We start from the raw sequence: 26,644 nt of genomic DNA on the forward strand, positions 1-26,644 counted from the left end.
ACGCAGAAATTCGAGGACAGCTTCCTCCACTGAATGACAAGATTGTGTCTTAACAATTAGTGGAGGGCTACAAAGCCCAATTCATAGCCACAATGTATAATACCCCGAATCATAACAGAGGCATTAAAGAAGCCCGATCATTTTTATTTCCTCTTAATTAAGCGAAAGGATATCTAATCCATCAGATCAATCAAAATTAACTTTATCCTGTGAAAACGAAGCCCTAACTTTTAAAGCAACCTTCGATTGCAGAATCAATCGATGCCGTTCCAAATGTATCAAGATAAAAAAAAGCTAGCTTTAACATACCTAAGAAGAAAATCAACCAGAAATCTAGATCGGTAAAAAAGGAGGAGAAAATGAAGGCCAGAAGACGATCAAATCAGAGAGCTTTGGTAAACCTGACTGAACTTGGTCTGGAGAGTGGTGTTGACTTCATCGAAGGCACGGCGGAGATTAGAGAACTCCTTGCGTGCCTCGTCGGAGACCAGGAGCTTTGCCATGGCATCCCAATCAATGCCTTTAGATGCCTTCACAGCCACATCTGCTATCTTCTCCCCTGCACCACTCATCGTTCCTTTCTTTTCTTCTTCTTCTTCTTCTTCTTCAGTCTCTCGCGACAACGAATGGCGTCTCAGGAACAGGTGAGAGAAAGAAACTACCATCTGAGGAGGATAGTCAGACTCCTGAAGTAGTGAACCTTTGCGGGTGTACCTCTGGTTAACGAACCGGAACAGTCTCGGACCAGGTTATCTCGAGATTCCGACTCCCCGGAAAACCGTCTTCAGTCTTAGGTCTATAAAATAATGGAACTCCCTAAAACCGCCCTTTTTTTTTTTTCATACTCTTCACCTATAAAGGTATTTTCAACCATTTGATCTGCATGAGAAAGGTGTTTTTGATGGATCCAGATCCTCTCCAGCGCATCCAGCGAGCTAGTGCGCATCAAATGCTGGCAGCACTCACACACACACCTTGAGATCCGATGTGCATTGGATGCACTGATGTGCTGGAGGGATCAAGATCCTCTGTTATTTTTCATCGTACAATTATTGTGTTATTTTAAGTGCACAAGACGATACGTGGCAAAGTTGAGGTGGACGCCTCAAATGAGGAGAGAGAAGATGGCCACAAGAGAACCAGTTTTAGCTGAAGAAGACCACTACTCAAACTGGTTCACCACAAACCCAAATCGAACCAACCAGATGCCGTAACCATTGTTCTCATTTCATATTTGAAATCAAAACAGAGCGTCGCTCTGTTCTCTCTCTCTCTCTCTCCCCCGAAGGTCTATCTTCTCCACTTTCAGTTCTCATATCTATGTGGAATAGAGAAAGAAGAATCCCTTCATCATTGGTGATGTAACGTTTTGGTTGGACTCGTGTTATTTTGACCTCCTATTCTTTGGGGTTCAAATCTTATGTGGTGAGCGGTGAATAACAATCTTCCAGGTCCCTTTATTTTTGAATAAATTACATTTGAAGTACCTAATGTTTGGAGAAATTACATCTCGAGTACATTTTAATAGTGTCGATCATTGTCTATCCAAGGTAGATAAAGTTCACATGTTTATTTCTACATTTTTTTTTTTTTTTGGTAAACAAAAATTCATTCATCTCTTGTAGAACACGTGGGATTGGGGAAGTTACAATTCTCCAAGACCCACGGAGTGGAATTTCTTTGGTAACCTTATATTTCTTAATTTCTTCATTTCTTATGATATGCGAGGTATTTGTGCATTTTGCAAAATACACATCTTAATCCTCATATGTTCTTTCTAAAGCATTTTTTGTCAATGAATTCTTTAACCCTTTCCTAGGATTAATGTGCCAAATTCCCTTCTTTTCCTTGTGATTTACATTCTACCATACACAGATTACCCTGTTTTAAATTTCCAATTTCTCATTTTTTTTTATGCTTCTACTTCAGATTTGTGCTTCTTGTGTTCCTTGCACAAGTGCAGGGGCTAATGAGAATGCACATAAAGCCATCAGTATGAATGGAATTTTTTATTTCACTTGGGACCAGGTGGTAATTTCACACATCTCTTTGTCTAGGCACAAGAACCATGAGACCAGGTAGTTTTCATTTTCCCTTATTATTATTGATGGAAAAAAAAGCCTAAAAGGCAGTATGGCCTCTACACCCAAACACAAGAAAATGTAAAATGATCGCCTCGCCCCAATGAAAAATGAAAATCTCACCACTAAATCCCCGTTCTTGAGATGATATTTTGAACTGGATCATTTCTTGGGCACAAAAATGAGAGGAATTACCAAACGCTTTTTGCCCATTTCTATTCTAAAATGAAATTTAGAACAGAAAAGATGATCTCAGGAGATTTACCAAACGAGCTCTAAGTGTTGATGCTGTGCTGATGCAAGGCCATGTTATCTTTTATGGAACTCTCTTGTTCTCTTCTCATTATTATTATTGCTATTCAGTCTTCAAGCCAAAACCGATCCACTTATCAAATGGTATGTCAACCTTAGTTAGTGCTAGAGTTTGACATCTTACCTAAAATCACACCTTTTGTAGAACAATACATGACTATTCACTGGGATTATACATTTTATTCATTTATCCATTTCCTCACCTTCTTGTACTTTCCTTGAGAGGGTTATATCGTAGTGTTTGATCATTTACCCATCTAATTAACAATTGTCTAGTATAGTTGATGAGCATTGATGCGCAAAAGCCCCACGCTCACCAGGAAGTCTCATGGCTATTACCCACTTTTCCTCTCTTCCCCACACTCCCCACCCCTCAAAGAAAAAAGAAGAAAAAAAACCAAATTAAGGGTATTAATGTAAATTTATATAAGTAAAAAGATTTCTCATTCTACCACCTATTGAAAGTTATATCTATGTGGCACACCTAATTTAATTATGTTATATGACAAGGTGGTACTTGGTTTCAAGAGATCGTAGAAAAATATCCTTCCGATATAGTATCAGCCAAGAATCAAGATTGATCAAAGTCAATTCCTATCCGATTCCGCAAACCATGATCATGATTGACCATGAATCATGTATTTCCTTCTGGCACACTTAATTTATACTATATGAAAAGGTTATATAACAGTTCTAACTATTTATAAAGTGCTCTGGAGCCTAATTTTTCCTAACAGGACCTATAGGCTACATGTTTCACCATATTTATTACAGGATCATTCGTATGTACACAAAAAAAAAAAAAAAAAAAAGGCTTTAGAAGCCAATGTTCCAATTCAAGTCTAAGATAAAGGGTTGCCCATGGTCAAACCAAAAAATTGTGAGAATGCATTAAGCGTTCCGGTCCATCCAAATCACTCCAAATAACCTGCATCTCCCATCCTGCTTTGACTATTTCATGGAGTCCGACCAAAAGTCCATGCGCAACTGCATCAATAGCCTCGCCGGTCATAACATAATTGGCAAGAGAGAATCAGCATTTACCGTTAGAAAAGATAGCGGTAGCCCAGCCGGATATATGATTATATTTATTAGATATTGCAGATACCACAAGAGTGTTAAGAGAGAAGTGAAACCTATTACCAATGAGGGGAGCTATAGGTTCCAATGTTGTGACCTGCATATCATGAAACATTGACCCATTTGTTCTAGTAACCCAGAAATTTACCTGTTTCAAAATGGAAGCTGGGTTTGGGGATTTAAATCCTAAGGTAACCGAATTCCTATGTATCCACAAGAAATAGCAAGTTATGATAAAAGGTGTTAAAAAAGAGTTTCAAATCCCTCTTTGCTAGGTTACATGAGTTAAAAAAATACATTATAAATTCTTTAACATATGTAAAATGCAAGCACTCAACTCTCAAGCCCAAAGGTCTAGCCACCCACACATGTTGTGAAAATTCACAAGAAAAGAAAACATGGAGAATATTTTCCTGCTCATTGTGACATAGATCACAAAGAGTGTCTATATCCGTCCATTTTCGCAGGTAGTCCTTTGTAGGAATTCCTTCCATAGCTAGTCTCCAAAAGAACAACTTAAATTTGGGAGGTAAATTGAGTTTCCAAAAAAATCGCCACCATTGAAAGCATAGCGATAAGCAAGTACACCTGTTGTGGCATCCAATTATTTTAGAAGTAAACTAATTAGCAGCAATTTTTGTGGTTACAATTCCTTGCTCTGATAGGTGGCACCACCATCAGCTTCACTGGAAATTGAAATTCTCCAAATCAAATTTGCAGTATGACAAATAAGACCTTAATAAGTTCATATGCCACTGTGAATTGAATGTCTAAGGAATGATTTGCACTCACCACGAATCATGTGTTTCCTTCATAATACTCGCACCGTGCTTTCTATCATGTGCAAATTTGTCAAAAGGAAAAAAATATTATTTTTTTAATTAAAATTGATTGCAAAACTGTCCAATCGGCAAATACCTATAATAAATTTTTTTTTTTTAATATTGAAAGAAAATAAATTAGTAACACTCTCTTGGTGGCATGTAATTTTTAATGCTATTCCTTTGCCACGTCGCAAACTGCCTATGTTGAAACATGTTATGTAGTAAACAACCAAGCGCCTATAGTCTATTTGTCCACTTGCCATGTGGAAAAAACTGATGTGTCAACCAAAGCTTCCTTTAGTTGAGTCAACCAAAAAACTCACTACATACTTGAGCTTAACTAATTAGTTTTAAAAGGGTCACGTGGCATGTTAAGGGGATAGGGGAATTACAAGGAATGGGAAGTAAAATATATTAAAAGAAAAAAAAAATTTCATTACCTTAAGTGATTATGTCACTAACTTCAAATCACTCTATATTTAGCTATTAAATTTTACTTATTTTGCACCTAAAATCTTATTTAATTATAAAACATTTTACATGTAATTTTTATTTTATAATTTATAAATAAAAATTTTAGATGCAAAGTCAAATAAAATTTAATAACCAAATATAGAATGATTTTGCCTTAGCGATATAGTGGAGTCATGAACTCATGATTACAAATATTTCTCTTTTAAGTTTAAAAATTTTTTTTTCCATGAATTTCCCTTGCAATAAAACAAAACCTTTGAAATTCCACCCCCCCCAAATTGAAATTTGAAAAGTAAAATAAAAATTACATCTAAAAAGTTTTCTTAAAATATGGTATGGAATTTAATTAACTTATAAAAACCCGTTAGATAATGATTTTTTATTTTTTTGGGGGTAAAATGTTAAATAATGATTACAAAAATATTCTTGTACCAAAGAGAGCCTAAATTAATACAAAGAATGAATGGAAAATCAACCTACAACTAAAGAGGAAAAAAAGAAAGAGAGCAACCCAGTGCACAAGGCTCCTCCTACTGCGAGGTTTGAGAGCTACAACTAAAGAATGAATGGAAAATCAACCTAGGACTAAAGAATGAGAGGATGATAAGCATCATAACTATCATATCATTTAGTTTCATCAAATGCAGAATTACAGTACTTTCTATGGAGGCGACTATTGTTTTCTCCACTAAATTTTTTTTCCTAGAGAGACAGTTGTACTTATCATGTGTCTCATAGGACACATTGGAATCATAGAAGTCTTCATCATCAAAGTCATCATCTCATCCAAAACGGCCGATGGTCAGGAGCCATCTCAAAATCTCTCCCAAAATCATCATCGGAGTCGTACTGATCTTCCTCATCAAAACCATCTTCATTCAAAATATAGTCCTCGTGAAATAGTGGACAGGAACAAGTGGCTTTCTTGTTTTTCCATTCTGCTCCACAGGTATAACAAAACTCATAACCACACCTGCACAACAATGAAAATGTGATCAAAGTGACGCTCCTATCACAGAGATGGAGCAAGAATCATCCATAGAACACAACAAATTTATGGCTTTTATGCTAGCATAATGAAATCATATGACAGAATGTAGCAATCAGATACAAAAAGAACCAGGGATTTGTCAAGAGCAAAATCTAACCAATCAGTTAGTCCTGAATAACAAAGCCTTTTAAGTTCTCAAATGCCAAGGATAGGTCTAATGAAATACCAGAGAAATCTAACTAAAATGAAGAAACAAAGACAGGAAATTAAATTAATGAACCACCCGCATTGAGGTGTAGGAACAAAAGTAAGAGCATAATAAGAACCTGCATGTCATATGGAAGCAACCTTCAGCTAGTTCAATCATGTGATTGCACTTCACACACTGGCGCCAGAACTTTTGAGTTGCAAGAGACTTTAACTTAGCATCCTCCGCACGAGGGTAAGGATTTGACCTTCTATAATCGGAACAGGTCATGTTGTAATGCCAAGGGACCTTGCAATTAACACAGAAGAGACCATGGCATTTTATACATTTCCTGACATCAGTTTGATCAAAGCATAAATTTTTGGCATTCTCTAGAACCTCAGTTTTGGACATCAAAGCAGAACATCTTGGATATGGACAATAAATTTTCTCCGTCACAGGAATTGAAGACTCCTTTATGCGTTGGCTCATGGTCTCAACTAACTTAGGAGTCAAGATTTTTCTACAACTATCTACACTCAGCTTTAATTTACAGCCTTCATGAGGACATCCAGGCACCATCCCATGAAGCAACTTGACTTCCACATGCTGTTTCATGCAAGAAAAGCAATAGCGGTGCAAGCAACCATCAACAGCAAACATTTGCTCCAACTCGGTATCTTCCAAACAGATGGTACAGGTCTCAGTCAGAATCATTTCATATTTCGCCTCCTTGGACCTTGTGACCTGAGAATCTATTGCATCCCTCGCAAGTTTAAACGCAAACTTAACATCATTCCTTGCCACAAGGTTCGGGTGACTAGTCGCAAATTTTCTTCGAAGAAGAACCACCTGATCAACCAACATAGCCAACTTGCGCTGCTTTACTGACCATTTCCCAGAAATCTGCACCAGGAAGTACACCGTTAGCCATATTCAAGGTATTTAATCAACAAAAACTTACCCTCGAGTCAAAGATCTAAACGAATTCGTGAACAGTAACTGAGGTTTTAGCAAGTAATTAGATACAGGATATGTCCAACATACGATGCACACATTCCAAACTGACTCCTTTCAAAGAAAATCTTCATAGTGGAACAATTTAACTTGCAGAGGCTATTGCACTTGCACTACAGCAAGTAAGTATAAATAGGTTCCCCTAATTGAAGTTCAGCACAATTTCATTCATTTGATTGTTTCTATAGGTAGTGTCTCCTAACATTATAACTGACTCTTGATCAGTTGTGGCCTCGTTGAGTTCATCAGCAAAGAATATCATTGAACATCTTCTTTTCAATAAATGTTGTTTGTTTGTGGAGAAAGAAAGGCAGGATGATTGAAGGCTGTCAAGTGAGGTAGTTGAATAGGTGTTTTGTTTGCTATTACATAGGAGAAGGTCCAGCAAAACCAAAAATAAAGGACCTCCACTTAGTATTGTATTCTGGCAATGTTATTAAAGACCAACTGCCTTCTGAAGGCTTTGATCCTTCAAAAATCCATCCAGGAACTTCTTTCCTTCCATAGAGCTCCACAGACCACTGCCAGGCAGAGTTTCAAATATGTCTTTACTTTCCTCCTCAAAGCATAGCTCCTCCAAGATATGATCAGATTGAGAATGCCTGCTGGGCTTGCCAAAACTAATTGAACTTCTCCTCAAATAAACCAAGAAATAGGACAGCCTTAAAACAATTGGGGAACCAATTCCACTTCAATGTCAGAAAAACTGCACCTATTAGGAATTTGCCAACCCCCTTCACCTGAGATACTCTGCAGTAAGAATTTTTTATTGACAACCATCCAAAGACAAAATTTCACTTTCCTAGGTACAGATCTTCCATATCTTCTTCAACAAAAGAGCTTTTCCAACTCATCCACTAATTAAACTAGGAGGCATAAATAATTAAGTATGATCAAGTACCATCCATCCCTTGAAGCCGTCCAACTCCTACAATCAGGCTTAGATGGATCAACATTAGTGCTGCACAGCATTTGGAACAAAATATGTATAAAGAGTTTAATTAAACATCATTAACATTTCTTCAAATTACAGGGCTCCACACCACCTGATTTCCCTTGATAACGGCAAGTGGCCCTCCTTATCTGCTGCAATAAGCCTGAAGGCATGTGTCATCAGACCAAAATTTCAACATACTTCCACTCCCAACATGAATTTTCAAACCAACCTCTGCAAATCCTCTTAGTCAACCATTCCAAATATATGATGCATCGATGCTTAAGAGGTAGTGAAGAATCACATCCTATAAATAAAAGGTGTAAAGAGCCAACACAAAAATAAATTAATGGGAACCAAACCCCCACCACCACCCCCCCCAAAAAAAAAAGAAGGAAGGAAAGAGATAATGAGTGAAATAGAAAAGAAAATTAGAGAGCGAGAGAGAGAGAGAGAGAGAGAGAGAGAGAGAGAGAGAGCTTTCAAAAAGAAGCCAAAAGGTATTCAACTCAATGAGGCAGAATGTGGCTGAACCAATACATTTAATCGATGGCCAAATATAGCCAGATGTGAATCAGCTTTGGAGCACCAAGACCAATCGACGACTTAATCTACATCAGACAGATTTCTAACTTCTGAAGTTAGTTAAACTATCAGATCCCAATTCCCCATTTGTTATACATTCTAATTCTGTGACAGTCCTGTAACTCCAAATCCATCAGTTGGATCTTGACCAGGTTTTGAGGGTTTGTTCACCAGTCTAACTGGGACACTCGACCTGAATTCTGTCCTTATCAGGTTGACCTGCTGTGAGATATAGAAAATATCTTTAATCTGGTTTATTTCTGCCCCTGCAATTATGAATTTAAATGAGATTTTCAAATTTCAACCCTAATCCCTTAAGTGATTAGAATAGTCCATTACTGGGTCCACACGGAGGACCAGTGCCTGACTAAAGGACTTGAAGAGAACTGAGAAATTAAATAGATTCCAGAAGTTTAATGCAGTTCTCAAAAAATGATTCATTCAGGTTTTCTCAAATGCCACCCAAAGATTGATTTTTGGGAGTAAATAGTTTTGCTGATTTCAGAAATTAGGAGGGGAAGCTGTTACAACAGCAGGGAAGGATAAGGACAGATTAAAGAGATGGTAAAATAGAGATTATAGAGAGGACTGTAACTTCCTAAAGGTAAATCAAACAGAGCTGTAACTCTGAGATTGGAATTTCCCAATCCCGCCGACTGTTCTAACACCAGAAAATAATATTTTAATAGGCTTTTAGATGGTAGGATAGCCCTGATGCAGAGAATTCCCCAAAACAGAGCACAGTACTGAGATCAGAGTGCTCCTTGCTTTATTTCATTATATAGAAATGAAATCTTGTCAGTTGGAGATATAGTAATGCGGCCACCTCTGTGTACAATATCCAAGTATTAAAGAATGACGGCAATTCCATAAGAAAATTGAAGATTCACAGGATGGTGACAATGTGGTAATAAGACAGATTCCTAAAGTGCCGCTTAGATATTAGAATAAGGGAGGGACAAAATAGGGATTAAGGATTAATGATTAATGATGGAGGGCAAACTGGAATATTAGAGAGTGATAGTATTAGGGATAATATTAGAGGGGGCATTTAAGTAATACCGAAATAAGGGTTAAATCATCATGAGGTTGTCTTCTTCAACCTTATTCTCTCACTTGAGCATGGACCGACCTGAAATTTTTAGGGGGATTTCATAATTGACAGTCCTATCAATATGATCAGTAGCAGAATCCACAGGTCAAAAGATTAAAGCAAGTTTTAGACCTGCAACTTGGTTTGTGGTAGGGACGAGATTAGTACCTGAGTTTTTATTACAACAAAACTAAAATAGCAATACACACTCACAGCTCTTGGCAGCAACCAACAAAAAGTAAAGTTTCACTCTATTCCAACTGTCCATTGATGGGTAATGCTCGCATAAATAAAGAAAATAAACAAAGACTCCTAATCTAATACTAAGACTAAAATGGAATTGAAATCTACCTACTAGAGTAGCCTACTCAAAGTAAAACACAGCAAAATAAAAGAATAAAGATTACAAATAAACCCAAATAACCCTACCAACCTTTGTTGGTCTGGCTTCGTTTGGGCTTGGGTTTCCAAACCCGATCGTATCGGTCCAATATAGAGGCGCTGCATCAAATAGTGCCCCACCCTTACCAACATTGTGAATAAAACCAAGAGAGATTCTCTAATTTTCTCAACAGTTGTGTGACTATAGTCTTTTCCCTTTCATTATCGTTTGCTTTACTGGATGCGGAGAGGGTAAGAAACCTGGCAAGTAACTTTTATTTGAGACGACCTAATGCAATGCTAATCTGGAATCCGTGAGATTCCATGGGAGATCAGCTTGCGATGGGATCACATGAAAGTAGAACAAACCAGCTTAGGAGAAAATTGAACAAGTTAAACAAAGCAATTCGGATCAGCCTGAAACTTGAATTGGTTGATCGGTTCAAGGGTCAGAACAAGACGGCAAAGTATGATCAAAATCTGACGGCTATATCGAGAGACCTAGAAGAATCCTACACTAGTTAGGAAACTGGAAAAACCAGAATTTCGAATTGCAGAAATATGACAGCAAATAGGATTCTGAAACTGGGATATTAGAGATCAGGATTCAGAACATGAAAGTAGAACTAGAATCCAAAATTAACTTAACAGAGTTTGACTTCAGGAAGGAAACAAGACATCAATGGGAAGGATGGATATTTTGTGCGTTTTTGAAAATGGAACTGAAACTAATAGAAAGAAAAGATACAAAGGATATGATCAAGAATCACCACCTAATCTGTAGGGCTGGAATCACCACCCATACCCCAACCCTAGAATCATCACCAGAGATTAATGGAATCACCACCATGGAGCCTACTAAATCACCACAGCAAGGAGCATTCTGAATCATTCAGAGAGCTAAAGGCAAAAGCAAATTCGTGTGCAAGGTTATAGCCCCATACAAACTTTTATTAAACATTCAAAAACATACTCAAACTTAATAAAAGAAAGGCCTAAACCAATCTTTTGTGTGTGTGTGTGTGTGTGTGTGTGGAGCCTACTAAATCACCACAGCAAGGAGCATTCTGAATCATTCAGAGAGCAAAAGGCAAAAGCAAATTCGTGTGCAAGGTTATAGCCCCATACAAACTTATATTAAACATTCAAAAACATACTCAAACTTAATAAAAGAAAGGCCTAAACCAATCTTTTGTGTGTGTGTGTGTGTGTGTGTGTGTGTGTGTGTGTGTGTTGTGCTCTAGTAGACTAGAAAAAAAAGAGTCCAATAGACTAACTGATAAAATAAATCAGTAATATATTTTAAACCCATTAAAGAAGTCTGCAACATTAAAACTCAATCGACCAAAAGCCCCGACACATATCTAACCCAAACCAAGGCTAATTACCACTAAAAATAGGTCCAATTCTGTGTTTTATGAGCATCACAACCATATGGGAAAAGGGAAAACTAGAATGCAGAGTTCTATAATTCTTCAATGGAGGCTCAGAAGATGGAGAATAAATACATTAAATCATTGAAAAGAAAAATCAGGACAAAAAATAAATAAATAAAAAGAAGAATTAAGGAAAACTCACAAATTGGTAGAGTGTATAGGAATCGCAATAGAAGACGATATTCTTAATCTCCAAAGACAATGCTGCATTGAGTCCTTCGATCAAAGCTTTGGCATCTATGGTCCTATTATTCATCCCATCACCGGCGAACGGCTTCTGTATCTGGAGAATCACCTCATCGCGAGGGTCGCAGATGGAAACTCCAATGGCAGACAACTTAACCTTGGAACCATTAACCCACTCATCACTGATCAAACCCTTAAAGTACAACCTGAAAAGCTGGGGTGCCTGACTAGAGCAACCCTCCTCCATAGGCCTCTCGACGTTGTCCCCATATTCCTGCCACTCATCCTCAGGAATGTTATCGATCTCACGAGCCAACTGCTGGTCATGAAAACGGAGCTTGAGGTCATAAGAGATCCTACGCATCTCAGCTTCACACCGCTCACGATCCTTGCGTTCCTGATTGAATCTCTCAAGCTCTTGAGCTTGGACTCGCCTGATATGAGAGATGTCACCATCAGTGGTACCTTCATCGGCATGCACTGATAATGGCACCGGAGGAGGGGGAATTGGAGGAGAAGAAGAGGAAGAAGGTTGAAGTGCGATGGAAGCAGACAAAGCTTCCTGTAACTGCAAGCGATAAGCGAAATCGAGATCGGATTCGACTTCATTAGCGGCCATTAGCTCTCTTTTCTGCTCAGAGACTAGAATCTCCAATTCGGGATCGTCCATTGAAACTCTTTTCGTGCTCTCTCTCTCTCACTCGCTTCTTCCTAAATTTGTATATAGAAGCCGAAGAGGATAGAACTGTAGTGACTTGCTGGAGAAGGAAATCAAAAGTCTTTATCTGTTTCGACGCAATTACGGAACTTGCCAGGGTTTACGAATCACTAGTGAATCGATCTGGACCGTTGGTTCATTCGGATTTCAAAAATCTTCCAACCAGAGACAATAAAGTATGCTTCTTCCCGCGAAATTACAGGTCGAGAGTTTTTTTTTTTTTTAGAATTACAGGTCGAGAGGCGGGAGGCGGGAGGCGGGAGGCGGGAGTCGGGAGTCGAGAGTGGAGACTTGAGACTTAAGAGAGGTAATTCCAGGCCCGCAACAGTTGCCTGACCTAGTTTGACATATTTGTGGTTTTATCTGGATTGACCTAATTAATAAGCTCAACATGTTTATAAATAGATATAATATACAATGCAGTCATTTGACTCGATGGGTTTCTGACAGGTCCTAAACATTTATGAGTCTGACTTGAGCCGATTCTTTTAAGCCTGACCTAATCTGACCCCTTTAATACTACTTGGAATTCTCATTTTTCCACTAATAAAATTGAAGAGTAAAGCAAAAGTCCAAATGAGTTTGTTCCAATTTTCAAGATGAACAAGAGTCTTTAACAATAGAAAATTAAATTTAAAAATGAAATTTGTGTATTATAGTGGTGAGTTAATGTTAGGTTTGTAGTATATGCTTGAGGTAGAATTGTGCTTTTAATGGAATAAAATTGTCAGTTTGAGTACTTTGATGATTGCATACAAGTTTAGAAGGCCCGTTTAGAACCCATTTAGGGATAAACAAGTCTGCAGCCCCGCTAAGGCCGTGTCGAGACCCATTTATGGCAGCCTGGTTAACTCAAGACCAACCAACTTGATCATAAATGCAGCCCTGAGACCAGCCCATCCCGACCGATTGACACCCCTACTTGGAGGTCCCTGCTACAAGGGAGATCCTCAGTAGTTTCATCTGTTATCTTATTTTTTTCTCAATATTCGGAATTTTCAAGGAAACCAAAGCGAAGAGGAAGTTTGATTCACCATATCTTATCCTTTTTTCTCAAAATTTTCCCTCCCTCTTCCTCTATTTTTGGTATTTAATAAAGGAAACTAAACTGAAGAAGAAGTTTGAAAAAAATGGGCAAGAGATCCTTGAAAGATATTTACTTCCTCTCAACGATTAAACACTTCGTCACTCCCTATTTTCTTTATTCGATCAAACCCAGAAACTAAAGCTTGATTGAGCAGAACTGGATTTATAGAATGATTGAATCGTTGTTATTATAGGTTTAAGGAGCCTGGAGATTTAAATCATTTGATGAAGAGATCTATAGTGAAGGAGTTACGTTCTTTGAAAATCCACGACCATGGATGAATTCATAATAATAGTTATAGTAGGCAATGCCAACTACACCAGGGATCTTATCTATTTCCTATGTGTGTTTAAAAAAAAAAAAAAATTCTACTATAAATTCTTATATTTCCATTTTATTTTGATAAAAATAATAATAATAATAAATTCACTCTTCCATGTGGGATATGAATTCCATTGGAGCTTTTGGTAGTAGTAGTGTGACCAACAGCCATCAGCTGTTAGCTCATTGATAAGGGCGAGAGCAAGAGCAAGAGCAAGAGCAAGAGCAAGAGTAAGCTAGAGGTTTCAAATCAAAACATGAGCATCTACAACTAGGGGAAAGAGGGGTGGGGCTTCCTTATAAACGGGCCGCCTTGCATAGCTTTTGAAAGGAGAGAGAATCAATATGACATTGATAGTGGCCAACTAAACGAACACCTTCCTCTCCTCAAGCTTAGGTAAGTGATTGAAATCCAACATTTGGTCTTGATATTGGCTCTCTTTATTTTCTGACTTCCTCCCCCCTTACCTTGTTTCAAAGCTACTCTATGCCTAAGCTCTCCTTACCTTGTTTCAAAGCTACTCTATGCCTTGGCTCAGAGAGCCTATTCGCTTGAGTAATTAGACATCATCTTTATTTTCTTGCCATATTTTTTCTGAATATTCTTTAAACTTCTACCTCATAATTTTTATTTAGGGAAAAGATCCACATAACATCCATGTGCGGATCCTTTCACACACCCTCTCCTTTTACCCAATATTTAGGGAATATTTTTATTTAGATATGGTTAATTTCACACCCTCTCCTAACCTTAACCCAATATTTAGGGGAAAATACTATCCTTTCACCGATGGTGATTCATCATTGCCATTGGACTCTAGGAGCCTGCACTTTACCACTGAAAAAAATGATATCATCCAAATGGGTTCCAAATACTCAAAAAAAAAAAAAAATGATATCGTCCATATGGGATCCACATGATCAAAATAGAAGAGAGTGACTATGAGCCCAGTGTTTTTATTATGTGAAAAGGATATAAATGGATCTATACAAGGATGGTGCATACTTCCTTTTCCCATTAAAAAAAAAAAAAAAAAGGTGGGGATGGGGAAACCATCAAAGAGAGCCAGAAGGAAGAAAGTGCTGACAAGTTTTGTCACTATATTTGCAGACTTTCTCAAAGACTTATACATCTAAGATATAAGTAAAAAATTGTTTCCACAGAAGAAACAGCCATTGTGTCCAATGTTTAGAGACCAGAAAATACCACCATCAATACAATGACATGATTTTACCCTCTGGAAGAAGTATGTTATACTCTAAGAGAACAAAAGTGTATGATTACAATCTATTTTTCACCAACTTTGACAAATGAATAGAAGACATTAATTTCAACATTAAAAAGATCAACAAAGTTATGCAAGAGAGAGAAAAACTTCATGTCATATCTATGCAAGAAATAAGGTTCTGCAAGCCTAAGCATGTGAATCAATATTCATCATCTCATGGCTTCAAGCTAAATATACCATGTAATTTTGAATCACTGAAAATTGTCTGAGAAAAGTGACAAGATAAATGGTTCTGCAAGAAACCTTATATGTAAGCGAGAAATAAGGTTCTGCCAGCCTAAAGATTCAATTTTCTTTACATTTGAAAAATGTGTAGCTGCTGAACAAGATAAAAAGTTACTTCATGACCACTTCGTATACAAGTACACCTGTGTCCGAGTTTATACATATAACCAGCCGACAGATACTAGCATGCACCTATGCACCTCCCACCCTCCACCCCTTAAAAAAAAAAAAAACAATTTACATGTCTGGATTACCATAAAGAGTTTAAGGTTCAAAATCATGCTCAAGAATCAACACTAAGTAGGGATGATCATCAAATCTTAATTGCCCAGCTCAGCTCTGTTTTGGTTTCAAACGAATACAAACCACATCCATGAAGGAGAAGGGTTCAGTAACAATCAAACATCCAGAATCAAAGCACTTAAAAACTGATGTCAGGCATGTAGCCAATGTTGATCATTTTCTTTTATAGGTTTAAAAAAAAAAAAACACCTTTTGCCAAAGAAAAGTTTGCAAACTCAACACTAAATATCCGCCCGAAATCCTATGACAGATATTGGTTTTGATTCTAGGATGCCAACACTCTTCCAAGTAGAATTCTGTACACCCCTTCCCCCCCTGAAATTCTAATATTTTCCTATTCCCTTTCAGGAACTTTCAGATCTTTTTGAATCTATATCGAAATCCTCAGCTCAAATTCACTTGTGTGATCACTAACTTAGCTTCTCCTACAACCAGCACCACTATCTCTCAGTCCTTTCTTATCTTGGTATTAGTCCAAATTATACTGCAAATCTTCCCTAAACAGTGAACATGTGAAGCCTCCAACCCTAGTAGTGATTATTCTTACTATAACTATTGAAACCTGGTAAGTTTGACGCCATTCCAAATGGTTCGCGGAGAAAAACACCAATCGAAATGGCGCCATATGGAGGAGCTTTCAGAAAACGCCCTGGATCACAGGGACAGCTTGGGAAGGCAGAAGCCAACGAAGAAAACTACAGGTTGCTTTGCCACCAACCTAGTGAAGCCAGCGAAGAAAGGCCTCTAGCTCATAGTTCGATTGGACATGGAGGTTATATTCGTACTGGTTTCTCATGTGGAACCCTAGAAGGAATTCAATCACTACTAATTGCTATCTTTATTTATGCATCAATGACGATAGATGCATTCGCCATAGTTTTGTTATTGGCTCTCTGTTTAAATTTATTACTTTACAACCGGAAACTCTTTTAATATGAGATTTGCAACCACTCTCCTCTTCTTCTCACCCCTTGTATAATCAACAAAACGTTCTTCTAATGCTCAGCTTAAGCCTAACTCCCAGGACCATAAGACCTGTTTCCTGAAACTGAAAGCTTTCCTATCATAAGGGACTCATAAAAGCTTGAAGAGAGAGAGAAAACCCCGGCCTCACTCCTTGTTTGTGTCTTACTAACTTATTATGGGATTTTGAACTAAATCCATCTATATTTATATTTAAACTTCCCTTAACCTCCATTACTCATCACTTTTACAGGGCATGAAGATTTTCATCTGCTGAAGCTAGGCTCAAGAAGGTACTAAAACTCCCTAGAAAGTAAAGAAAAACTCAGCATAAAGCATAAAATCCAAAATATGTGAAGCAGAGAGAGAGAGAGAGAGAGAGAGAGAACAATGGAAGGAAGCTAATTCAAATCTTTGGCCAATAAACACACGCATGGCGGTTCAATTGTAAACTGGATATAAGAATCGAAGCTACCACAGTAGGAGTAAGCCGGGTCAATAATGTTATGTAATAAATTCAGTGAAGCTAGAAGTTCCTTGTTTGGGGAAATCTATAAGTCAAAGACTGCAATGTATGAATATCATGAAAAAGTACAGCAGCACGTGAATTTAATCATTCGAAAACATAAGAATTGAATGAAACAAAGGCTTTTGTCAACAACAATTCATCCTTATCCCAACTAAATGGGGTCGGCTACATAGATCCTTGCCCTCCAAAGGCTTTTGTCAAGACCTTAACCCTAGAAAACATATTTGGAAAACTGAAGGAACAGAGCTCACCACAAAACCTATTAGAGCCTCACTGGGTGGAACCGTCTTTCAAGAAGATATCTGGAAAGTACCAACAACCAAATTTATCACTTGGATTATGTTTACATATGTAAACTGGCTGGGAAGCAAAGAACTGCTAGAGTATTTCATAGTTAAATTGAGAGAACTCTACTGATGCAGATAAATCACAGATATCAGCTTATTTTAGTGAAAAGAAAGCTTGGGGTTGGGCCTTTGATCCAATGTGTTCTCATTGTAATGGGTCTCTTTAATGGGCCTATAATATAGGTAGAAGCTAGGCATACGGGATCAGTTAGTTAAGTGTATTTCTTTATTTTAATAGTTATTAAACGGGCTGGATTAGGATTCTATAAATTCAATACTGTTTTGAGTCATCATTCATTAATTTAGTTTCCTAGTTAATTTAGGTTACCTTATTAGTTAAGGACTGGTTTTAGGCCTTTCCTTTATGAGTTTTGAGTCTAATTTTGATCCTTCTATGTAAGTTTGTATGGGTCTACAGCCTTGTACACGAATTTGATGAATAAAGTTTGCCTTTTTTGCTTTTGTTTCTGTGGCAATTCAGAATGCTCCTTCTTGTGGAGATTCAACAGGTGGATTGGTGGCGAATCTAATCAATACCTTGCAGTGAGAAGCCTAGGTACTGCACTACTGCTATGCTGTTCTTTGTTTTGATTTTTCTTAAGGTATCAAATCTGTTCAACTAGTTTTTGCATTCGATTTCAGTTCTGTTCCTGGGACATTGATTTTCCTATTGTCACTGGGATTTCTGGAATTCATACTATTACAGCCCTGATTTCGATTCTGACTTCTGAAAACTCTAGTTGACAATGTTTTAATCAAGGGAAATTTACATCCACCACCCCTCACGTTTGCCTTAATTACATCATCCCCCGTCTCATTTCGTTTTTTACGTTTAAACCTAAAAAACTAACACCGTTTCACTGGTGTTAGTTTCGAACTTGAAAAGACCGAACTACCGTCCTACCTGTTTCACCCTTTTGAACCGTAAAAAACACCCAAATCCCAGCGATATCCTCTCCAACGAAGGAGAGGTCCTCTTCCTTCCGGCGAAATGTGGAATACATTCCGGCGATGTCGATAGCGTCTGACGAAAACAGATACTCACCAGTCACCAGCGAAGCGAAGGTATGCGTTTCAATTTTTGTCCCCATTTCCTGAAATGTGGGAACTCGTAGCTGTTCGATGTGAGGTCTCCTTGTTCTTAGTCTGAGAATCAGGTGTAAGATGTTCAGCGGCTGCGGACATGATTATGCGTCCGACTTGTATAGTCCCTGGATGTTTATGGGTAATGGTGTTAATCAGTAGCAGAACCATATATTCAAGTGGACGGCCATATAACTATGTGTGCATTACCAGTGAAGAATATCTTGTCCCATTTCTGTTCTAAGAGATGCTCTGCTATGGTTACTCCTCCTTCAATGACCTTAATGGCTTTAGTGTCCATGTATCTTAGGATGGCTTTGGCCAGAAAAGAAGAGGTTGCAGGATCATGCTCAGAAGGCTTTATAACTGCTGTACACCCTGCTCAACCAGCATAGCATGTTTGCACCATATTGATGATAGGGACATTAAAGAAGTTCGAAATGGGGAGATAAGCAAGTTCGCACCATCTACTAATCCTTTTAGTGAGAACCCAGTATTGAAATCACTTAGCAGATCTGAATTAGAAATTGAAAAAGTCATGTATGGATTGTGGAATCAACAGAAAAATTGGGGAAATAGTAAGCATATACTGAGAACCCAGAATCATATACTGAAATCCAGTGCATGAAATCAAATTGCAGGGATGAGACTCACCAGTTTCGTCGTCTGCCAACGCCGGAAATCAAATTGCAGAGAATTGCAGCCCCCTGCCAACCAACGCCGGAACAACCAAGGAGAATCGCAGCCCCAGTTTTGCCGGAACTACCTACGGTCAGCAGTGACACATCGTCAGAACAACTTCATCTTCGCCGGAATGCATTCGGTGAGGTATCGCAGAGAGGAATCAAAGAAGGAATCGCATAGTTTAAACCCAAGCCCCAATTTGTTTTGATTTCATAGGTTGCAGGGTATAAGGAAGGGTGATTTGGGGATTTTTAAAAATGGGTTCAAGTTAACGGTAAGAACCTCAAACCAGTGAAACGGTGTTAGTTTTTTGGGCTTATATGTAAAAAACGAAACGAGAGGGGGGATGATGTAATTAAGGCAAACGCAAGGGGTGGCAGATGTAAATTTCCCTTTAATCAATAATATTCTGGTCTTTTGGTTTCTGAATCTGCTGGATGGTTACTGTAGTCTTACTACAAGTGGGATTTGATTCTTAATACTCTGAAATCTATTTCGTGCCTGATACAATGCTGGTCTGTTTCATTTGAAATCATTATCATACAATGTATTTCTGTTGGGCACATAAATCTGTTTTCTAATTCATTTGACTCCTAGTTTGACTGACTTTGAAGTATCCTATTACCACTTGTGAGTTGTCCTCATCAGCAGATCTAAAAATTGGACCTGATGAGTTTTTCAGCTACTATTATACCCCTATATAGAACCACATATCTACCCAAATTTCACATAGATTTCATGTGTTCATTTTATACCCGCATAATTAACAACTAAAGTAGGATGAGTATTTCCAAAATTAAGGATAAGCCTCATCAATAAATTGAATTATAGCCTCATGAGAGACATAATAATTAGAGCTGATCAAAGATTTGAGAAGGCAAGAGCACCGAAGTATAATTTCCTCATTTGGAAGGACTGATTTAAAATACAGAACCTGCACAGTTGATTTATATGCACATAGCTCTAATTTATGAATACAGAACCGAACCTTTAGTTTGTTTTCAACCTCTGGTTCGTCACGTTAGAGCATATCATCAGAAAACAGCATACATCAACAATTTGGCAAGGAACCACCCCCCCCAAAAAAAAAAAAGAAGAGAATTGTAAGACTGTAATAAGTCTATAACAATAAAGGCATCAAGGGAACTCTATCAAGAACAGGAAAAGACAAATTAGTGAAAAAAAAAAAAAACACAACTCCATGAATTGCACCAGCTCTTCAACCATGTGCGGTAGTATATGCAATCAAACAACTTAGAAAATTGTCTCTGCTAGCGGATCCACTATGAAATGCAACAAGACCTGAACATATTTGCTAAATGGATAAAAGGATTAAAGGGCCACATCCTTTGTAATCTTTAAAATATGCAGGAAAATTGTTACTTCATTATACACAGGACAAGAATTGCATACTCCAAGAACAGAACAGACCTTCAACTTTGGGAAGCAGAATGAATCGCATTATGGGTTGCAAGTCTCTGACTTTTATCAATATTCCTTCTGATGAATTGGAATTTTTGAACCCCTTTCTCCTCATGAGAAAAAGTGTCTTGGAGAAGGCAAACTGAGAAAGGTAACACACTAAGTGATGAGGAACCGGATTCCAATAGACTGAAATCGGATCGCTTAGGGCCCAGATTGTGTTGTCTTCTAACTTAGATCAAAAGCAGGGCAGGCGATGGGGAGACACTTCAGTTCGAGAGGGCTTCTCAGCTAGGCCTCGGCTTGGCCTGAACCTTCAAAGGAAAGGTGGATGCAGCAGGTCATTTATGAATCCAGCGCCGCAAGACCTCGACAGCCCAGATCTGAATGTGATTGAACCTGCAACTGGACTTGGCGTTGGTAAAACTCAGATCTGAATCTGGTTTGGATTTCTTCACAGAAAAAACCAAGCTTCGGAGGAGATATTCTAGGATTTATGTCGCCAAGGGGAGGGCTACCTTCAATCAAAACTTCAGCCCCAGCAGATCACGCACTAAGGAGATCTAAGAACTTGAACAAGGCCGGAAGTACTGCCAGAAACAGGGGCTTTCCGGTGAGGAGGGGCAGTCACAAAATTAGAAACAAAAAAGAAGAAGAAGATAAGAGAGGGAAGAGGAGAAGATGATCAGGGGAAGGGAAGCTAATGGCAGCTCACTGCAACCATGGTTTCAAACCTGGAAACACCATTCAATTCTCAAAATTCAAAACTTCAAAATCTCACTACCGAATTCATCCATTACATGACCAATATAAAGGAAAAAATCAAACACTTAATGGAAACTACTTGAAAATGGAAACTAATCTAAAATTATAAACTAACTAATACAAAAGAAATTGTTTCTAAATCCAAAGAGAATCAAATAAAAAGATTTTTTTTTTTCTAAGTCCATCGTGCAACTGCATCAGCTCTCCCGGTCTTCAAAGAACTCAATTCCGTCAAGTTAGGTCGTGCTCCCAAGATACCCTTGTAAGTTGCTCGCTGATGAGGTGGCACGTATCTCGAAGCAGAAGATGGGAACATAACACCAAGAGGAGGGAAAGTAGACTGACGTGTCACTAGAGCAGGAGTCAGTCGACGACGTGGCATGTCTGATAATGCATGTGGCCTCATTAAGTATATACGACCTCCTTGCTTCACCTTGATGGTATTCCGTGCGCCATCATAGATAATGCCTGCATGTTGCTGCCAAGGTCGCCCTAGAAGAATGTCGCAGTGTGCCAATGGGGTGACCAAGCAGGTGACATGGTACTGTAGTGACCCAAACTGTAGATGTACTCGAACAACTGCAGTGGCCTCTTCTCGAGCTGTGGGTCCAAAACCTCACACGTGAATCTTCTTGAAAAGCTGCTTCTGTGGAAGGTTGTGTGCTTGAACAAATTCAGCAGATATAAAATTTGCTTCTGCCCCAGTATCAACAATTGCATGAACATCAATAGGGTCGGAGCCGTGCAGAAGAGTACCCCTCTGTCTGAAGAGAAGAGCCTTATCAACTAGTCTATTCGAAAAAGATGAAAGGCTAGCTAAATGAGCTTCTACATCCTCATCTTCATCATCGATAATATCATTGTCCCCGAGGGGATAAGGATATAAATGAAATTCATCTTCACTCTTCTCTGTTGACTGCTTCTCTAATACGTTCACAGAACGAGTCCTGTTGAGACACTTGTTGGAATAGTGACCCTTCTCGCCACAACTATGGCATATGATATTCTTCACCCCAACACTATCCTTGTTGAACTCCGACCTTTTTTCTTCAACTCTGCGAGCTTCAGGCTTCTTTTCCTCCATACGTGGTGGAGGTCTATAAACTAAAGAAGTCTTGAACATACCCTTCCAATAAATGGACTTCTCTTCAGCTGTCTTGGCATAAGCTGCTGCCACATCAGCAGACCTGAAATCAGTGTTAGCCAACTCAAGTCGAATCTCAGTACTTAACCCATTGATATATCGCATCACTCGTTGTTGGTCTGTTTCCTGAAGTCGACACCTTGAAGACAGTTTGTGGAATTCGAGGGTGTAGGAATCCACATCTTTGTTCCCTTATTGCAAGTTAAGTAATTTATGGAACATTACCTTTTTATAATTAAGAGGAAAAAAATTTTCAGTTAGGATCTGCTTCATGACCTTCCAATTGGTAACGGATCCAAGTCTTCTGACAAACCTTGCATGTAGTACATCATCCCACTATGAACATGCATATCCAATAAACTTGGTGATGATGAGTTCACATTTCTTCACGTCTGGCAGAGACTTATACGCCAAAATTCTCTCCACTTTGGTAAGCCAGTCAAGAAATTCCTCAGGTCCCTTTTCACCACTGAACTCGGGAACCTCAACTTTGATGCCACAATCTCTGTCAGAAAATTTCCAGGTAATATCCTGGGGAACAACTGGATCAGGTTGCTGCCTCTAAGGTGTATCTTCGATCCGTAAAATGTTGAGCTGAGGAGGTAATGTAAAAGATCCTTCTTCAGCTCGTTTGTCGGACCTCCTCATAAAGGCAATCATCTCTTTCATAAACTTATCAAACTTGGCTTCAGTCCTCTCAAGCCTAGCATCAGTATTCTATTGGTTCTCCGCTAACTCGCGATACAATTTGTGCAACTCAGCATTGGTGATGTGACTTGCCATAGATAGAAAATTACAGGAAAATTTGCTCTGATACCACTTGATGCGAAACCAGATTCCAATAGACTAAAATCGGATCGCTTAGGGCCCAGATTGTGTTGTCTTCTAACTTAGATCAAAAGCAGGGCAGGCGATGGGGAGACACTTCAATTCGAGAGGGCTTCTCAGCTAGGCCTCGGCTTGGCCTGAACCTTCAAAGGAAAGGTCGATGCAGCAGGTCATTTATGAATCCAGCACCGCAAGACCTCGACAGCCCAGATCTGAATGTGATTGAACCTGCAACTGGACTTGGCGTTGGTAAAACTCAGATCTGAATCTGGTTTGGATTTCTTCACAGAAAAAACCAAGCTTCGGAGGAGATATTCTAGGATTTATGTCGCCAAGGGGAGGGCTACCTTCGATCAAAACTTCAGCCCCAGCAGATCATGCACTAAGGAGATCTAAGAACTTGAACAAGGCCGGAAATACTACCAGAAACAGGGACTTTCCGGTAAGGAGGGGCAGTCACAAAATTAGAAACAAAAAAGAAGAAGAAGATAAGAGAGGGAAGAGGAGAAGATGATCAGGGGAAGGGAAGCTAATGGCAGCTCACTGCAACCATGGTTTCAAACCTGGAAACACCATTCAATTCTCAAAATTCAAAACTTCAAAATCTCACTACCGAATTCATCCATTACATGACTAATATAAAGGAAAAAATCAAACACTTAATGGAAACTACTTGAAAATGGAAACTAATCTAAAATTAGAAACTAACTAATACAAAAGAAATTGTTTCTAAATCCAAAGAGAATCAAATCAAAAGATTTTTTTTTTCTCTAAGTCCATCGTGCAACTACATCACTAAGGTTGCTATGCCTAAGTGAAATGTGAGTACATTGATGGAATTATAGATGTAAGTTCAACAACAATTTTAAAAGCACGAACTCTGCAACTGGAATCATACACTAATGGTGATGAAATTAACTTCACTTTAAAAGAGAAGGGGCTCCACATTTCAATAAATTTGCTATATGCATAAAGGAAAATACAAGGAAATCGTTTTCTTTCTTACACTCAAGACAGACATTGCACAATCATTGTGATCTGAACAATAAAAATGCATCTAACATTTCCAAGAGGCAGAAGCAAATCCACTATAGCTTGCAAGTCTATGTTTTTTCCAGTATTTCATGTGATGACTGGATTTTCCCCTCAATTGCACCACTTCCCCAGATGAAATTTTTTTTTGTGGGGGGTGGGGGGTGGGGGGAGAGTACCACAGAGTAAGAGAACCTGTTGACACATTCATGTCCTCGAAGCAGATGGATAGAATATATACTTAAATAATAATCATGAGAAGAACCTGGCGACTTTGAATCCTACACCAATCACAACGAACCAACTGCACTCAAAGCATTTGGGTTCTATGCTTCAACTATTTTTCACCAATAAAATTTCTGATAGAAGCTGTCATTTCCCTTCCAATGGAAACTAAGGAATAGAAAATTAAATGTCATGACTTCAATAAGGAAAAGCATAGGCAAAGTAAGAGATCGTCAAGATATCACCATATCAATTAATATTCATACTCTCTGTACCAAGTAGACTTACAAATGCTTGACTACACGCTGGAAGACCCTCAACTCCCACAAACCATGGAGCTAATAAAAGCCATCCGCACGAAGTGCGTAGCAGTCAACCCATGCATTCAAATATGATAATTTCTCTAAAGGTCCATTCTGAATCAGCCCCTGGAGTAACCATTAACACATTTAGGCCACAAACCTTCACATATACCTTGATGCCCGAGCTGCCATACTAGTAACCTTAGCCTGCATCTGTGCAGACCTGACCTTCGCAGCCGTGGCACGGTGGAAGAACTGCTCGCGTGAGAGCGATCTAATGCTCCTCAAATACTGATCGAAGGGTATCGATCCTTCCTGAGCTGCTTTATCCAAGGAATAAATCACATCCTCTATAGCCAAATCAGACGCAGTACATTCAAGCATCTGCTTCGAAAGCGCATCACAAGGCTCAAAAATCCCTTCAACCTCCACATTTTTGGCTTTACTCACCCTCCCTTCGTTCTCCCTCAACCACGACTCCAAGAGACCTGTATCCATTAGAATCATCTGCAATTGCTGCTCTAGTCCCTCTTTCTCCTCATGAAATTTCCTCAACTCCTTAGAGAGGTTCTCATCTCTCTGTCGCAAAACCGCCTGCAAATTGAAAAGCCCTTCCATCTCAGACTCGCTGGTCTTTCTCAACGCCTCGGCATCAACATGTAACTTCTCCATAAGCTTATTGATCGAATTCTTACGAAAAACCTCGGCTGGATCTTCAGTGGCTTCTGTCGTCGGCCGATGCCCATAAGGAGGCGAAGAGTAATTTAACCTCGGTGGAGGGATAAAGGGGCGAACAATGGACGACAATAATGAAAAAGGAGAATTTGAATTCTCACTGGAGCTAGGGTTGTGACTGGGATTAGGGTTTGGAGGAGGGCTAGGTCTTTGGGGGCGAGCATAGAGAGGGGGATCGCGGCCAAATAGATGACTGAGATTACGAACCAGATCGACGAGATTCGAGCTTGGGTAGATCCAATTGTGGAGATAGGGGTGACAGACCAAACCAGAAGGACTGACGTGTTGGTGGGGGCGTTTGATGATCATATCGCGAGTTGGGGTCACATAGACGCAGGGAGGCTGACGAGGGTAGGATTCCATAAGCCAGATGATCACGGGGATGTTGTAAACGATACCTTGGTAGACCATGGGGATGGTACCCTCTGCTTGGAGGAGGTTGACGGTTCTGCCATCGTTGTGGGTGAAAGTGGCGGTCTTAGGTTGCAGGCTTGGATAGTTATCGACTAAGCTGTGCAGTTGTTGGCGGATCAACCATTTCGCGTCCTCTGCGTAGGGCAACGCCGAGGGGCCGCGCTGGGAGAGAACGTTGCTTAGGAACTGTTGCGTGTATTGCGCGTTTGCTGCTGCGTGGATTGGGGGAGGCACCATCGCAATTGCATGAGATGAAGCGAAGCGAGCTTCGATTACAAATTTAGAACGAAGAATTTGCACAAGCTTGCGTTGTGGCCTTTGGCTGCCTCGCCGGAGAGGAAGCAATACTGAGAGCCTAAGACTAAAGACTCAAGAGGTTGAGGGTTTGATCGGAGAGTTCGGAGAAATAAGCAGTTTTGCTTCGAGAGGAGGATTTGTGTGTGCTGCCGCCGCCGCGTGCGCTGTCAAGTTTTGTTTATGCAGCCAGTATGACCGATGGGAGGATAATGATTTCATCCTTCATGTTTCTAGGAGCAACACGTGTCAGACAATATATGCATTAGAATCTCCATTTAGAACGATGGCTCCCTGGGGCCTGAGCCCTGTCAGCATGACAGCCTCTCTGCTAGGGACTCTGAGGCCACACC

The 26,644-nt window shown here is 39.2% G+C and overlaps 3 protein-coding genes across 8 annotated transcripts in view; all 3 read right to left on the bottom strand.

Moving 5' to 3' along the window:
* The window catches only part of LOC122086722 (ATP synthase subunit d, mitochondrial-like), a 6,667-nt gene extending 5,840 nt beyond the window's left edge, over window positions 1-827 (bottom strand). The window contains exons 1-2 of the mRNA XM_042655703.1: window positions 402-827; window positions 310-370 (exon numbers count right to left, since the gene is read on the bottom strand). Coding sequence (XP_042511637.1) covers window positions 310-370; window positions 402-665 — 325 coding nt within the window. The 5' untranslated portion in view covers window positions 666-827. The remainder of the gene's footprint in view (window positions 1-309; window positions 371-401) is intronic.
* A 4,404-nt stretch (window positions 828-5,231) lies between these two features.
* On the bottom strand, window positions 5,232-12,360 carry LOC122085469. Of its 2 annotated transcripts, none has more exons than XM_042653913.1 (3): window positions 11,538-12,360; window positions 6,111-6,855; window positions 5,232-5,744 (listed from the first exon to the last, which is right to left on the bottom strand). In XM_042653913.1, exons 1-3 carry the CDS (start codon window positions 12,249-12,251, stop codon window positions 5,650-5,652), a joined length of 1,554 nt encoding a protein of 517 aa, XP_042509847.1. In that variant the 5' UTR covers window positions 12,252-12,360; the 3' UTR covers window positions 5,232-5,649. The 2 variants fall into 2 exon arrangements, with proteins under 2 accessions (XP_042509847.1, XP_042509846.1); XM_042653912.1 differs by having other exon boundaries at window positions 6,089-6,855; window positions 11,538-12,354.
* Window positions 12,361-14,644: 2,284 nt separating this feature from the next.
* LOC122086931 (protein ELC-like) lies at window positions 14,645-26,418 on the bottom strand. 5 transcript variants are annotated; one of them, XM_042655847.1, is made up of 3 exons: window positions 24,835-26,418; window positions 19,101-19,212; window positions 14,645-15,437 (listed from the first exon to the last, which is right to left on the bottom strand). In XM_042655847.1, exon 1 carries the CDS (start codon window positions 26,232-26,234, stop codon window positions 25,011-25,013), a length of 1,224 nt encoding a protein of 407 aa, XP_042511781.1. In that variant the 5' UTR covers window positions 26,235-26,418; the 3' UTR covers window positions 14,645-15,437; window positions 19,101-19,212; window positions 24,835-25,010. The 5 variants fall into 5 exon arrangements, with proteins under 5 accessions (XP_042511781.1, XP_042511780.1, XP_042511779.1 ...); XM_042655846.1 differs by having other exon boundaries at window positions 14,645-17,318; XM_042655845.1 differs by having other exon boundaries at window positions 14,645-18,961.
* Between the last annotated feature and the right edge of the window lie 226 nt (window positions 26,419-26,644).

The sequence above is a fragment of the Macadamia integrifolia genome, chromosome 8 (assembly GCF_013358625.1).
Source record: "Macadamia integrifolia cultivar HAES 741 chromosome 8, SCU_Mint_v3, whole genome shotgun sequence".
In the NCBI taxonomy this organism is placed as follows: Eukaryota; Viridiplantae; Streptophyta; class Magnoliopsida; order Proteales; family Proteaceae; genus Macadamia; species Macadamia integrifolia.